General features: G+C 42.4%; 1 protein-coding gene across 1 annotated transcript in view; it reads left to right on the top strand.

The window, feature by feature from the left end:
* Positions 1 to 460: 460 nt before the first annotated feature.
* LOC132187804 (proline-rich receptor-like protein kinase PERK1) overlaps positions 461 to 13,365 on the top strand; it is a gene marked incomplete in the record, with an annotated part of 25,027 nt that continues 12,122 nt past the window's right edge. Inside the window, 1 exon segment of the mRNA XM_059602243.1 lies at positions 461 to 1,234. Within this exon segment, the coding sequence (XP_059458226.1) occupies positions 739 to 1,234 (496 nt within the window).

Genomic DNA, 13,365 nt, shown 5'->3' with positions numbered 1-13,365 from the left:
GTCGGTTGGGGCCCTTGGGGGTGGTTCGGCCACCCCCATGCCCCAAAACGTGGCCAGCCACCCTTTTTTATTTTATTTTTTATTTATTTTTAATTTTTAATTTTTTTGTTTTTTTATTTATTTTTAAAAGTAAAATAATAAAATTATATTATTTTTTTAATATGCCACTTGGCATGTTGATGGCTTTAGGATTTGTAAGGAGAGATCTCAGCCATCAACTGAATCCTCTCCAATTCATTTTAGACTGAGAGGATCCTTGTGGCCGTCATGCAATCCAAACTTTGAAAGTCATGCTTTTTCATTTATGGTCTTCCGAGACATTTCAGTTGTACAAGCGAACTTATGGGTAAAAATAAATGAATGTAAATTTTAGTCTTTGTCAACTACAAACGTGGAGGCACATTGCTGTCAAATTGAAAATTCAGGCACTCATCTTTAATGCATTATTCATCACATATTTTTGGAGTGAGGTTTATTGGATTACATGTTATACCTGGTGAATTAAAAATAAATTGAGGAATGTCCTGGAACACTATCAAGTTGTTTTAGGGTAGCTAAACCATATCAAACTGTGCTCTTTTCTTCTATTCTTCTATTCTTCGACCCCAACTATTCTTCTATCTTTTCTTTCATTGCTCTGCTTTTTCACACACACGCACAGAGCAAAGACACACGTGTGTACACACAAGAACCTCGGCCAAATCGAAACACTAAACATCGCCGGATATCTCTCCGGCGATGTCGTCTCCAGAGATTGCTCCGCCGACCGGCGCCACCTCTGATTCTCCGCCTCCGCCACCGGAGTCTTCTCCTCCTACTCCTACTCCTCCTCCAGAGATTGCTCCGCCGCCCGACGCCCCCCCTGTTTCAAGTTCTCCTCCTCCGTCGCTGCCATCGGAGTCGCCTCCGCCACCGGAGTCTTTGCAGCCGCCTCCTCCTCCTCCTCCAGAGATTGCTCCGCCGCCCGACGCCCCCCCTGTTTCAAGTTCTCCTCCTCCGTCGCTGCCAACGGAGTCGCCTCCTCCTCCGTCGCTGCCACCGGAGTCTCCTCCTCCTCCGTCGCTGCCGAAACCGAAGTCTGGGCAGTCGTCTACTGGGCTGAAAGTGGGGATAGGGATAGGAGGGTTAATTGTGCTTGTGGGCGTGTGCATTTTCGTCATTTTTTATAGGAGGAGGAATCGGAGGAGCCGACATGATAATGTTCACTCCGCTGGTCCTCCACAACATCCTAAAAGTGAGGTTCTTGTTTTATTTGTATGTTTAATTTTGTCGTAATTTTTAGTTTATATTTATTTGTTGTCGTTTTGCCTACTTTTTTATTTTATCTTATTTTTATAATTGCAAGGCTTTGGCTTATTTTATGGACTAATATAGTTCCATAGTGAAAATTCTATATATGACACCAAACGACACCTATTTTGAATGTATAGGTGTTTCACACAATTTATGCGGAAATAGATCTAACCTAACAATTAATAAACAACCAAAAATATATGAAACAATAAACAATAAACAACATAGATATTTTGGTTACGAAGATGAAACTAATTAGAGAACTCTCTAAAAGTAAAACCTCTCCGGGGCAGGCAAACTCAGGAAATCAACTAACTCAGCAAAAGAATAAAGGATTACAAGACGTTTACACTTACAAAACCTTTGCAATTGACATGATCTTGTATAAGACAAGAGACCCACTTGCCTTCTACCGCAGTAGCCCTTTCCAGAGACAGCTGACACAATCCTTCTACGTGATCTACCTTCACCGGAACTCCGGTTGACTTCACTTCAACAATCAACAAGTAAAAACAAATGATCCCTCTAAGAGAGAGAACATATTCTCTATATCACAGACTCTCTTAGCACAAGACGGCGAATTCTAGATGCAGAAATTCGTACCTCTCTCTTCCTATTGAGATGTATTTATAATAGTCCCATCATTCCTAGACCTAGGAAAGAGTTTATATTCATTTAAAACTGTTACAGGTACTCGGCGTCCGGACGGGACAACAAAATACAGCCAAAACGTGTTTTTAACACATGGTCGTCTGCAATCTCATCCGGACGAGATTGCACACGAGCCATTCCGCCCAGCTTCATAGTCTTCTCTTTATGGCCCGTTTTGACCCAGTAAACATTGGAATTAGCTAAACCTTGTGAAACATGACTTTGTAGATCCTTGAGTTAGCTTTCCAACGCTACAAAGATTGCTCCAATCAGAGGCCTGAAACTCAAGATATGACCTTTTTAGTAAAAGTCGTCCGGACGGGATTCAGACGAGACTGCAGACGAGGCTCTCAGGAATTCTTGTTTATCGAGCTTGTCCGGACGGGATTGCAAACGAGATTGCAGACGAGGCTCTCAGGGAAAATAGAATTCTTCGAGCGTCCGAACAGCACTTCTTCTCGTCCGAACGGTAATTGAATGGATGATGAATCTTGGCACTTTTGGTCACCATTTTGCTTACCGAATTAAGCCAACAAGAACTTACAAACTCCCCCTTTGGCAATTCGGTGACAAAATCAATCGGACGAGTCACCATCATCTCCCCAATTTTATACTCCCCCTTTTTGTCACAAATTGACAAAAGGTAGCATGTTTCCTGAAACACTCAACACAAAAACATCAAGGCATATGTGGAACAGGAAAAACAATAATCAAGCATTCATGATCACATATAGGAAAATGCATGAAGATAATGCAAGATCATGAATAATAGAAACTCCCCCTCAATAAATCCCCACTTCTCATCCTTCTCTTCTAATCCATGTGCTTTCACTTGTTTCTCTCTCGTTTTCTTTTGTGCTCTCTTGTCTTTGTCCTAAATGACTGCCTGTCATTAAGATTCTCTCCTCTCCACTTGCTTTGATTCTGTAGGTGGCTTAACGTACATGGCAGGGCAAACACCAAGCTCTCAAATACCGAATGTCCCGTCGCAGGGGCCGGTTGCTTCCATTGGAGGAAACCCATTTGCATAGAGGATTAGATTATGGTGGAGAAATCATTATCTTAATTATTTTCAGTGTGTAGAACTTTTTCATTGACTATTAATATCTAGGCATTTTATTTTTATAATATTTGCCACAAACCGGTTCCATGTTTGAAGAGGAGAAATCAATGGGAGTTTCATTCATAAGTTCAAGGAGAGAATTTTTAGCTGCTGAGAAAATTAGGATGGCGAGAATTTGGTCGGTAGAGGCGAAAGAGTTTGAAATGGTGGTGAGGGTAGGAGCTAATGGGGTGAGGCTTTTTGAGAGGAGTAAGGGGAAACAAAGATCCACTTTCTTTCAGAGGGATGAGCTAGAGTGGCTAGCCCGTACAGTGAAGGAACTGGTGACAGTGGAAACCTCAGAGGTTTTTTGGGATCAATCCAGAGCGGGCTATCCAAGGATTATAGTGCAGCGACGTTCCAATCGACACGGGTGCTTCCTAACGATTGAGGAATTTGATGGGAGACGAAGGTGCGGCTCGGTTCTCATTCCAGAAGGACGCTACGGGCAAGGTTGGAATCGCCTCATTTCGGAGTTACGCCATGCTAACTCTTCATTTCAAAGTTCCCAAGAAGAAAAGAAGACTCAAGAGAAGAAGGCTAGGAGGAGCTTTGCTGAGGTGTTGGCACAGACTGTAAACCCGACAGAGGAGTTGTTTGGGAATTTCTCTGAGTCCGTTGCTCGAGTACCCAGCTGGCTGAAGGATTCCTCTACAGGCTCAGGGCGGAACACTCTAGCCACAGGGACAAAGGACTTGATGCCAAGGTCACACTCTCAAAATCCGGCGAAATTCTCAGGGGGTCAGGAAGGCGTGGGGTTCCATAGGCCGGAGGGAAAGAAAGTCACGGAGGAGAAAGCACTTGAGACAAGGGTCCCGGAGCGTGATCCTCAAACGCAATCAAAGACACCCGCAGGGAGTAGCAATTCGGTGCTTGAGCTGACGGGACGTGAGGGGTGTCAGGCTCAGACCCTTTCCAGTGCAATTCTCGAGCTGCACAACTGCAAAGAAACGTTAAGGTGGCTGGAAAAAGGAATAGACGTGGGTTTGCAGAAATTGGATTTGGCAATTAAGAGGGTGGAGATTTTCGGACGTCAGCAGGAAGAGAAGGGCTCGGATACCCACGTTGTTGGGCATGGGTCGAAAGTTATAGGGGGGAAAGTGGGTGGAGTGGACGTGGCAGCTGATAGGGAGAACGTGGCAGTTGAGAAGGTGGAGGATATTGGGCTTCATAATTTGAAGAATGGGCTTCGGAAGAAGGTGGGTGCTTCTGCTCATTTTAAGGCAGGAAATTATCAAACAGAAACAAACCGGGTTGCAGGGATAGGCCCAAGGATCGTGAAGGGTTTTAAGACTAAAAAAAGTTGGTCTATAAGCCAAAATATCATGTGGGTTCGGGCCTGGGCCAGGAAGATTGAAATAGGACTGAACCACGTGGAAGTAGTCTGAAGTTTTCAAATAAGGCGTGGGTTAAGAAGGGATGGGCCGGAGACACAGGGGCGTCATCATCGGCAGCAGGCCTGCGTTCAGGGGGGCGGTCGTCGGAAGAAAAGGACGGCCTCGCCGACACTTCAGATAACGTCGCAAATGTTCCTGGCGGTTTGATCGGCAACAAGGTCGCCGGGGGTATGGTCGGAGATTCCCTGAGCCCACCGTCGATCGAGATGCCGGACATGAGAGAGGAAGGTATGACCCAGACTTCGCCGAAGAAGCTGTCGATGGTGGTACCCAATGTCGATCAAGAGCTCGGGAAGGTCTCCGGCGGTGATGGAGCGCAAAATGTGGACAGCGATCCACTGACTTTACCGGTGTGCACGATTCCGGTTAACGGGGAGGCTGGGCTTCAGTTGTCAATGGTGGAGAGGTCCAACCCATTGGACGAGGGCAATTTTTCAGAGGTCGATGCTCACGGCGTTGAGAAGCAGCAGGACTTACAGGTCAGTGAGGGGCGGGATGCATCTCGGGACGTTGGGACTGTAGAAGTGCGTGAGCTTAGTGTGGAGGGCCAAATTCCTGGAGAGGACAGCAGGGTGGTCGAGGCAAGTGTTGAAGCTCTTACGCTTGGGGATGAGGACAGAGGCAGTTTGGGTAGGGAGGAAGAAGGGGTTGGGGGTCGTGAGGTCGTTATGTTTTCTCCTTGGAACACGCATGCTAAGGATCCAGTGGGGGCGGCAGGTTATTCAGACTGGGTGATCCAATGTGCTAATGAGATCTACCCGATTGTAGGGATTTCTTACACGGGCCACAAGCTACAGCTGCTAGCTCTTTTGACCTTCTTAGAGGAGGAACGAAGGAATAATGGGATGGCCAGCACAACCAGTGGAACGAAGGGCAAGAGGGAGGTTAGGAACCTGGAATGTTCGGTGAATTATGATGCTAGGAATATGGGCTCAAAACGCGGCAGCAGAAAAGGCAAGGGGCAGGTAATCACATTATGAAGCTAAACATCTTATCTTGGAATGTGAGAGGGTTGAACCAGAGGGACAAGCATTTGAGGGTGTGTAATATGCTTAGAGATTGGAAGGTAGACATTGTTTGTCTTCAAGAAACTAAGCTTAGAAGTACGTCTCGCAATATTGTCCGTAGCTTATGGGGGCGAACTCATGTGGATTGGTGTTGCTTGGATTCTAGTGGGGCTTCGGGTGGTATTCTAATTATGTGGGACAATAGGGTGGTGGAGAAGGTCGATGTTTGTGTGGGGGCTCACACCCTGGCGGTATCTTTCAGGAATATGGGGGATCGCGCTGCTTGGGCTTTTGCAGGGGTGTATGGCCCGAACCTCTATAGGGATAGAAGAATCCTTTGGGAGGAATTGGCAGGCATTATGAGTTGGTGGGACATGCCGTGGTGTATTGGGGGTGATTTTAATGTCACTCGATTCCCTAGCGAAAGATCAGGGGAAGCTCATTTAGATGCGGCTATGATGGAGTTTTCTGATTTTATCCTTGAACAAGGGCTGATGGATCTTCCCCTGGTTGGGGGTTCGTATACTTGGTCGCTCTCCAATGATCCCCCGGTGTGGTCAAGGATCGACCGGTTTCTTGTATCTCCAGGTTGGGAGGCTTGTTTTCCAGGGGTAAGGCAGAAGAGGCTCACTTGCCTTTGTTCCGATCATTTCCCAATCATCCTCGAGGCAGGGGAAGTGCCTAAGGGGAAAAGGCCTTTTAGATTCGAAAATATGTGGCTGAAAGCGGAAGGGTTTGTGGCTCAAGTGCAACAATGGTGGGACTGATATGCCTTCCACGGTTCGCCGAGCTTTGTCCTCGCCTGTAAGCTTAAGGCCTTGAAGATGAATTTGAAGACTTGGAACGAAGAGGTGTTTGGCAACATTGAGAGGAACAAGAGGCTTCTTCTTGAAGAGCTCCAGGGGTTCGATGCGAATGAAGAAAACAGGGCCCTGGTAGAAGAAGAGGTTAGGAGGAAGGCAGAGGTGGTTCACGAGTTGGAGCAGTGTTTGCTTATGGAGGAGGTGAGTTGGAGGCAGAAATCCAGGGTGATGTGGTTGAAGGAAGGGGACAAATGCACTAAATTCTTTCACTCCATAGCCAACTCCAATAGGAGACACAATGCTATTGATTCTCTAATGATTGGAGATAACCTCATTTCAAACCCGACCGCGATCAATGAGCATATAGTTGAGTTTTATAAAAAACTCTTCACGGAGCAATGCCGTTGGAGGCCGTTGGTTGATGGTATTTCCTTCGACTCCATTTCGGAGGAGGAGGCTAGATGGTTGGAAAGAGATTTTGAAGAAGAAGAGGTCAGGAAGGTAGTGTTTAAAATGAATGGTTTCAAGGCGCCGGGTCCTGATGGGTTCTCTATGGCTTTTTTCCAAACTTGTTGGGAGGTGGTGAAGGGGGACATCATGAAGGTGTTTAGAGATTTTCATGCAGGAGGTTTGTTCGAAAAGAGCCTCAACGCGTCCTTTATTTCGCTTATTCCGAAGGTTCCTGGCGCTATCAATCTTAAAGACTTCCGGCCGATTAGTCTTGTGGGAGGTATCTACAAAATCATAGCCAAGGTGTTAGCAAATAGATTGAAGGCTGTCTTGGATAAGATTATCTCTTAGTCACAAAGTGCTTTTATTAAGGGCAGGCAAATTCTAGATCCAATTTTGATTTCCAATGAATGTCTCGATAGTCGGTTGAGAGGGGGGGAGCCAGGGGTCATTTGCAAGATGGATTTGGAAAAAGCTTACGATCATGTGAATTGGGATTTCTTGTTGTATATGTTGAGGAGGTGCGGTTTTGGGGGGACTTGGTGTTCTTGGATTGACCATTACATATCTTCGGTGCGTTTCTCAATCCTAGTCAATGGATCTCCTAATGGGTTCTTTAGTAGCTCCAGGGGTTTGAGACAAGGGGATCCCCTATCTCCTCTGTTATTTGTATTTGTGATGGAAGCCTTGAGTAGGATGATCTCGGCAGCAGTTAATGGGGGGTTGTTAGAGGTTTTCAAGGTCGGGAACAAGGTGGTTTCTCATCTCCTGTTTGCTGATGACACATTGCTGTTTTGCAATGCTTTGCCTTCCCAACTCCGTTACTTGAGGAGTATATTTTTATTATTTGAAGCTGTTGCCGGTCTGAAGGTCAATTTGGCTAAGTCGGTGATAACTCCGGTGGGGAATGAGGAGCAAGGGGGTATGTTAGCAGACATTCTAGGGTGTGGGGTTGCATCTCTTCCTATCAAATACCTTGGTATGCCGTTGGGGGCTCCTTATAAGGCGAAGCATATTTGGGATGAAGTGATTGAAAAGATAGAACGTCGGCTGGCTGGTTGGAAAAGGTTGTACTTGTCGAAGGGCGGCAGGGTCACGTTAATCAAAAGTACTCTTGCGAACTTGCCTACTTATTATTTGTCTCTTTTTCCTATTCCGGTTAGCGTTGCCAAGCGCATAGAGAAACTTCAGCGAAACTTCTTATGGGGTGGGCTAGGTGACGAGTTTAAATACCATCTAGTGAAGTGGTCGAAGGTGTGCACTCCAATTAAGGAAGGCGGGTTGGGGATCAGAAATCTGGTGGACTTTAACCGATCACTTCTAGGAAAATGGTTGTGGCGCTACGGCTTGGAAAGAGATGCTTGGTGGAGGGGTGTGGTGGATGCGAAGTATGGTAGCTTATGGGGAGGGTGGTGCTCTTTGGAGTGTGGAGGTACTTTTGGGGTTGGGTTATGGAAGAATATTAGGAAGGATTGGGATACTTTCCAAGGCTTTACGCGTTTTGAGGTGGGGGAAGGGACTAGGGTTCGATTTTGGCATGATGTGTGGTGCGGTGATACGGCTCTTAAGGCAGCCTTCCCTGGTCTCTTCAATATGGCTTGTGAGAAGGATGCCTCAGTAGCGGCTATCTTGGAGGTGAGTGGTGGCCACAACCTATGGAATGTGACTTTTTCTAGAGGGGCTCATGATTGGGAGGTGGATGTTTTTGCCGCTTTTTTCCAGTTGTTGCAGACAGCTCAAGTGAGACCAGGGTGTGAAGATAGGTTGTGGTGGAACTCCTCTAAAGGCCAGTTTAAGGTCAAACTTCTCTATGCGTCCTTGGCTGGTTCTGGAAGGAGGCACTTCCCTTGGAAGAGTGTATGGCGTACACATGCTCCGCCGAGGGCAAGTTTTTTTGTGTGGTCGGCAGCTATGGACAAAATTCTGACCTTAGACAACCTAAGGAAGCGGCATGTGATCGTGACAAACAGGTGTTGGATGTGCAAGAAGGATGAGGAGACGGTGGACCACCTTCTTCTTCATTGCGAGGTAGCTTACGCTTTGTGGTGTGCCTTCTTTGGGCGGTTTGGATTGTCTTGGGTGATGCCGAGACGGGTTTCGGACTTACTCGCTTGTTGGTGGTCTATGGGAAGGAGAGGGAGCGCTGCGGTTTGGAAAATGGTGCCCACTTGCTTCTTTTGGTGCATTTGGAGGGAGAGGAACAATAGGTGTTTTGAAGAGCTGGAAGGTTCTTTGGAAGACTTGCTATCCTTATGTCTACACACTCTGTATCTATGGACTGTAGCGTATGTCTTCCCGGTGTCGATTAGCTATAATGACTTCCTTGTTCGCTTTTCTCTTTCTAGCTAGGTGATCCTATTGTATACTCCCGGTGTACTTTGGGGCGCCTTTACGCTTTCAATAAAACTGGCTTTTACTTATCAAAAAAAAAAAATATAAGACTTAATAATCAACGAGAAATTTTTTTTTTAAAAAAAAAATTTCTCCCCCTCAAAACTCAAATGAACACACATGATACACACATCAACAACTCATGTATTTTAGCAATGAATATCCCAAACACACTCCAAATATGTAAAATATACATGAAACTAGAAATGGCAAGAAACTCATATTGTTTAACCCAAGCCAAGAAAAATGTTCCATTTTAACCCATGCTTGTGTGCTGTGTGTGTAAGCCATTCAATGAGAAAAAGAATACCAATTTACACAGAGGAGAAAGTTTCACCAACACGAGGTTTTGACAAGTAAATTCAATCAAAAGTCAAACCTTATCATACTAGGGCCTAGCCACTCTCATCCAATACAATCCTCTTTTGAAAAAATAGCACAAGTTTGACACAGTGAAAATACATTCCATAAGGAACATGTTCTTTTAATTTTGTTTCACTATTTCGATTCTTTTTCTCTTTGAGAGAGTGTCCTTAAACAATTGGTGCTTTATACGAAAAGAAAGAATGTAGGAATTTTTAAGCCCTAGGTTCAACTAGCATATGGTCAATTTGAAAAAAATACGACTAATCAAAAACACCTCATGTAGTTACCTAACGTACCTCACTTTTAAAAAATTTCCTCAAATTAAGCTTAAGTGTGCATAAGAATTAATCATAGGTAAAACATACCACATACGTTCAAGCTTTAGGTAACCACAAAAACAAGTCTATTGAAACAATTTTTTATCTCATGCATATTTAGAATATTCAAAGACGCAAGAAATAAAATCCAGGAAAACAACATGAGAGATTAATGGACTATCTGGGTACATAAGACAAAAAAGAGAAAAGAAAAACAACCAAATTAAAATATTTTTGCCTTTTTGATTTTTTTTTTTTTTTTTAAATGCACACAAAACAAAACATGTTAAAAGAAACAAAACACAAACAACAACAAAAATTTAAACAAAACAAAACAAACACCCAACAAACTATGACGCTAGGACACAAAAGTATATATATATATAAGCAAAGTTTGTCCTAGGCATGCAATGTGCCCACCTAAACTAGGTGAGTCCAATACCACTCCCCCTCAATGGGTGAACGGTATCAACCTTCTTAACCCAAACTTTCTTCATTTTGGGAACAGGAGTGCGACTCTTGTCCAAGTCATTTAACTCGGTGATAACACCCCTTAGCATGTTGAATAATTCCTCATGACTATCCCTAGAACGAAAGTAGTCTCTTTTTAAATCATGATTATTCAACTGAAAACAATTAGGGCGAATATGCCCAATCTTACCACAGTGATGACATGTAGGAATGAACCTTTGAGAATGTTGGTTCCTTGGCATATGAGCACGTCTCAGTGTAGAACGAGACACATAGGAATCAGTTAGAATTCCCTTACCTTTCTCACCTCTTGAAACTGGAGGATACATTTCCTTCTTCTTAGTCAAGCTTTCTTCTTTACAAACTGGCTTCACAAAAATTAACTTTGAAGGAGAAGCAACATTAGTAGAAGAAACAGCAGATTTATCAAAGCCCAATCCAGTTCTATAAAATGAATGTTTCTGGTTATGCAACATGTGATTTAGCTTTTCACTAGAGAAGGTTTTCAGATGATTTCTTGACTCATTAAGATCATTCTCTAAGGATTTCACTTTGGCAATTAACATGTGATTTTCAGACATCAAAGTATTATGAATAGCATGTGAATCAGTTAAGGTAATAGAAAGTTGATCATTTTCAAGATTAACTTCTTTGAGTTTCTGCAAGTGCTGCTTATTCAACTTCTTCAATTTAATGCATTCCACATATAGATCATTATAAGCATTTTGCAGAGTTAGACTCACTCAGTTAAATGCCATGTTCACTATCTAGAGATTTAGAGTCACTAGCCTCATGGTCACTATCATAAGAAATCCCAAAAGCTACATAATTAGCAACATTTTCAGCTTTTTCCCCATTATCTGACTCATCACTTTGAGTCACATTAAAGGCCTTGCCTTTTGCATTTATCAAATTTTCACAATCAGCACGAATATGACCAATACCACCACATTCATGACACTTACGACCACAAGATAATTTATTTTTCTGATTTTCATCATTTTTGCCTTCATAATTATCTCTAACCTCAAGACTAGGATTCACAGAATTTTTTGATTCCCTACTTCTAAAATTTCCATTGTTTTTGAAAAATTTTCTAAACTTCCTAGCAATAATAGCTATTTCTTCATCGTCTCCAGAATCCTCATCAGAATGAACTACAGATTTACCTTTAGCAGCCTTGATCTTAAGAGCAAGATTTTTTGAGCTTTTGGGCTTAGGTAACATGAGTTCAAATGTCTGAAGAGAACCAACAAGTTCCTCTACTCTTATTGTCTCTAGATCTTTGCTCTGTTGTATATAGGGCTGTTAAGTGAGCGAAGTGTCTCGCGAGCAAAGCTCGGGCTCGGCTCGCATAAGCTCGGCTCGAATATTAAATGAAGCACTTCATGAACACAAATCTTGGCTCGAATATTAAACGAAGCAAGCTCGGCTCGACTCGGCTAAGCTCGTAAACAGCTCGTATAAGCTCGAGTGTATATATATAAACTAAGTAATAGATAATTAATTATAAATCTCATAATTATTAAAACCTTAAAATTGCATTTATATTTAAGCGTTAGAGAATGAAAAATTCTAGACCTTTCGTGATGAAAGAGAGAGAGAGAGCAATCATTAAAAAAACATCGATTCAATTAGAGCAGATCCAAACGAAAGGAAAAAGAATCAAGCAGAAACTATTGAGGGAGATTGCAAAAGGCATAAACTATTGATGAATCAAACAGACCCAAACACTATCACTACATGTCTGGTGAGTGAGAGAGTGGGAAATGAGAGTTCAGGTGGAAGATCCGTTGTGACTGGTGAGGGGGATTGAGAGAGAGACGTTAAAAAAATATTTTTTTGTAGGGGGCGTTGTCCCAATGCAGTCTGAATGCAACCTGTTAACTTGTCCCACATTGTTAAGAAAACATCAATCTCCAAGTTTGCTTATCTATAAAAGGATGCATATCCTCTCTCTTTGAAACCAAATGCCTTGCTGTATTGACTCAGGCTCCATACTCGACTAGCCAGGCTAAGCAAATACTCATATGCAAACTAACTTCTTAAGCCGTTTAAGAGTACTTGAAGTTAAAAAAAATTTTTAAAACAAAAACATTAAATATAAGAGCCAGCTCGCGAGCTGGCTCGGCTCGACTTATTATTAGCTCGAGCTCGATTTTTTTGGCTCGCCCTTGAGCTCGACTCGAGCTCGAGCTCGAGTAAAATTTAAACGAGCCAAGCTTGAACAAGGGAAGCTCGCTCAAGCTCGGCTCGTTTACACCCCTAGTCAGAAGACCCAAGTTTTTTTTTTTTTTTTTTTTTTTTTATTTTCTGTGTTTCTATTTTCCATTTTAGTATTAAGAGAATAAATTCTGCAAGGAGGGCGATCACGTGGCCGTATATGTGCGACAGTGACCTCCCCTACAAATTTTTTTTTTGTTTTAAGTAAAAAAAGGAATTTTAACACATTCTTAGAATTTCCTTTAAATAATAATTGGTCTAAAAAACTAATATCCACATGATGAGGATGCGGTTAATCTTAAAAAAATGGCAAAATTATTCTGCAAGGGAGAGATTCTGGTTAGTCTTAAAAGTTAGGTAAAATTGTCCCATATTAATATTGTTAACAATATTAATCTCCCAACCTCATATTTACGGTTTTTATTTTAATTGAAATAGAGAGGATCTTTTATGATACCATTTATCCATATTATATGACATCTCAATTTTTTATAATACCATTTTCATTAGTTAAAATATCTCTTTAATTATTAGTTAGAGTAATAGTGCAGTCATTTTATTGTTTTAGCTAAAATATCTGATAAAAAGGTAAAAAAAAAATCCCCATCTAGTTATGCAAAATGTGTTTATGAACAATGTCACGCCCCCAAGTGAGATGATAATGTAGATGAACGCCTAATTATTTTATTCATTTTGCTCCTTGCTCCTTCTACTATTTGTGATTTCCTTATCGGGCGATTTGCGATTTGCAGGTATTTTTCATGTGATTTTTGTTTGATTTTAAATTTGCGATTAGTCAATTCATCTGATTTTTGATTTACGGTATCATCTTATTTTCTATTTGCATTATTTTCGTTTGTATAAAAAAATTTAAAAATGATTATTTTAATAAAA

This window comes from Corylus avellana, chromosome ca7 (genome assembly GCF_901000735.1).
Source record: "Corylus avellana chromosome ca7, CavTom2PMs-1.0".
Taxonomy (NCBI): domain Eukaryota; kingdom Viridiplantae; phylum Streptophyta; class Magnoliopsida; order Fagales; family Betulaceae; genus Corylus; species Corylus avellana.
The sequence above is the reverse complement of the archived record's forward strand: the minus strand, read 5'-3'. Positions and strand labels throughout refer to the sequence as shown.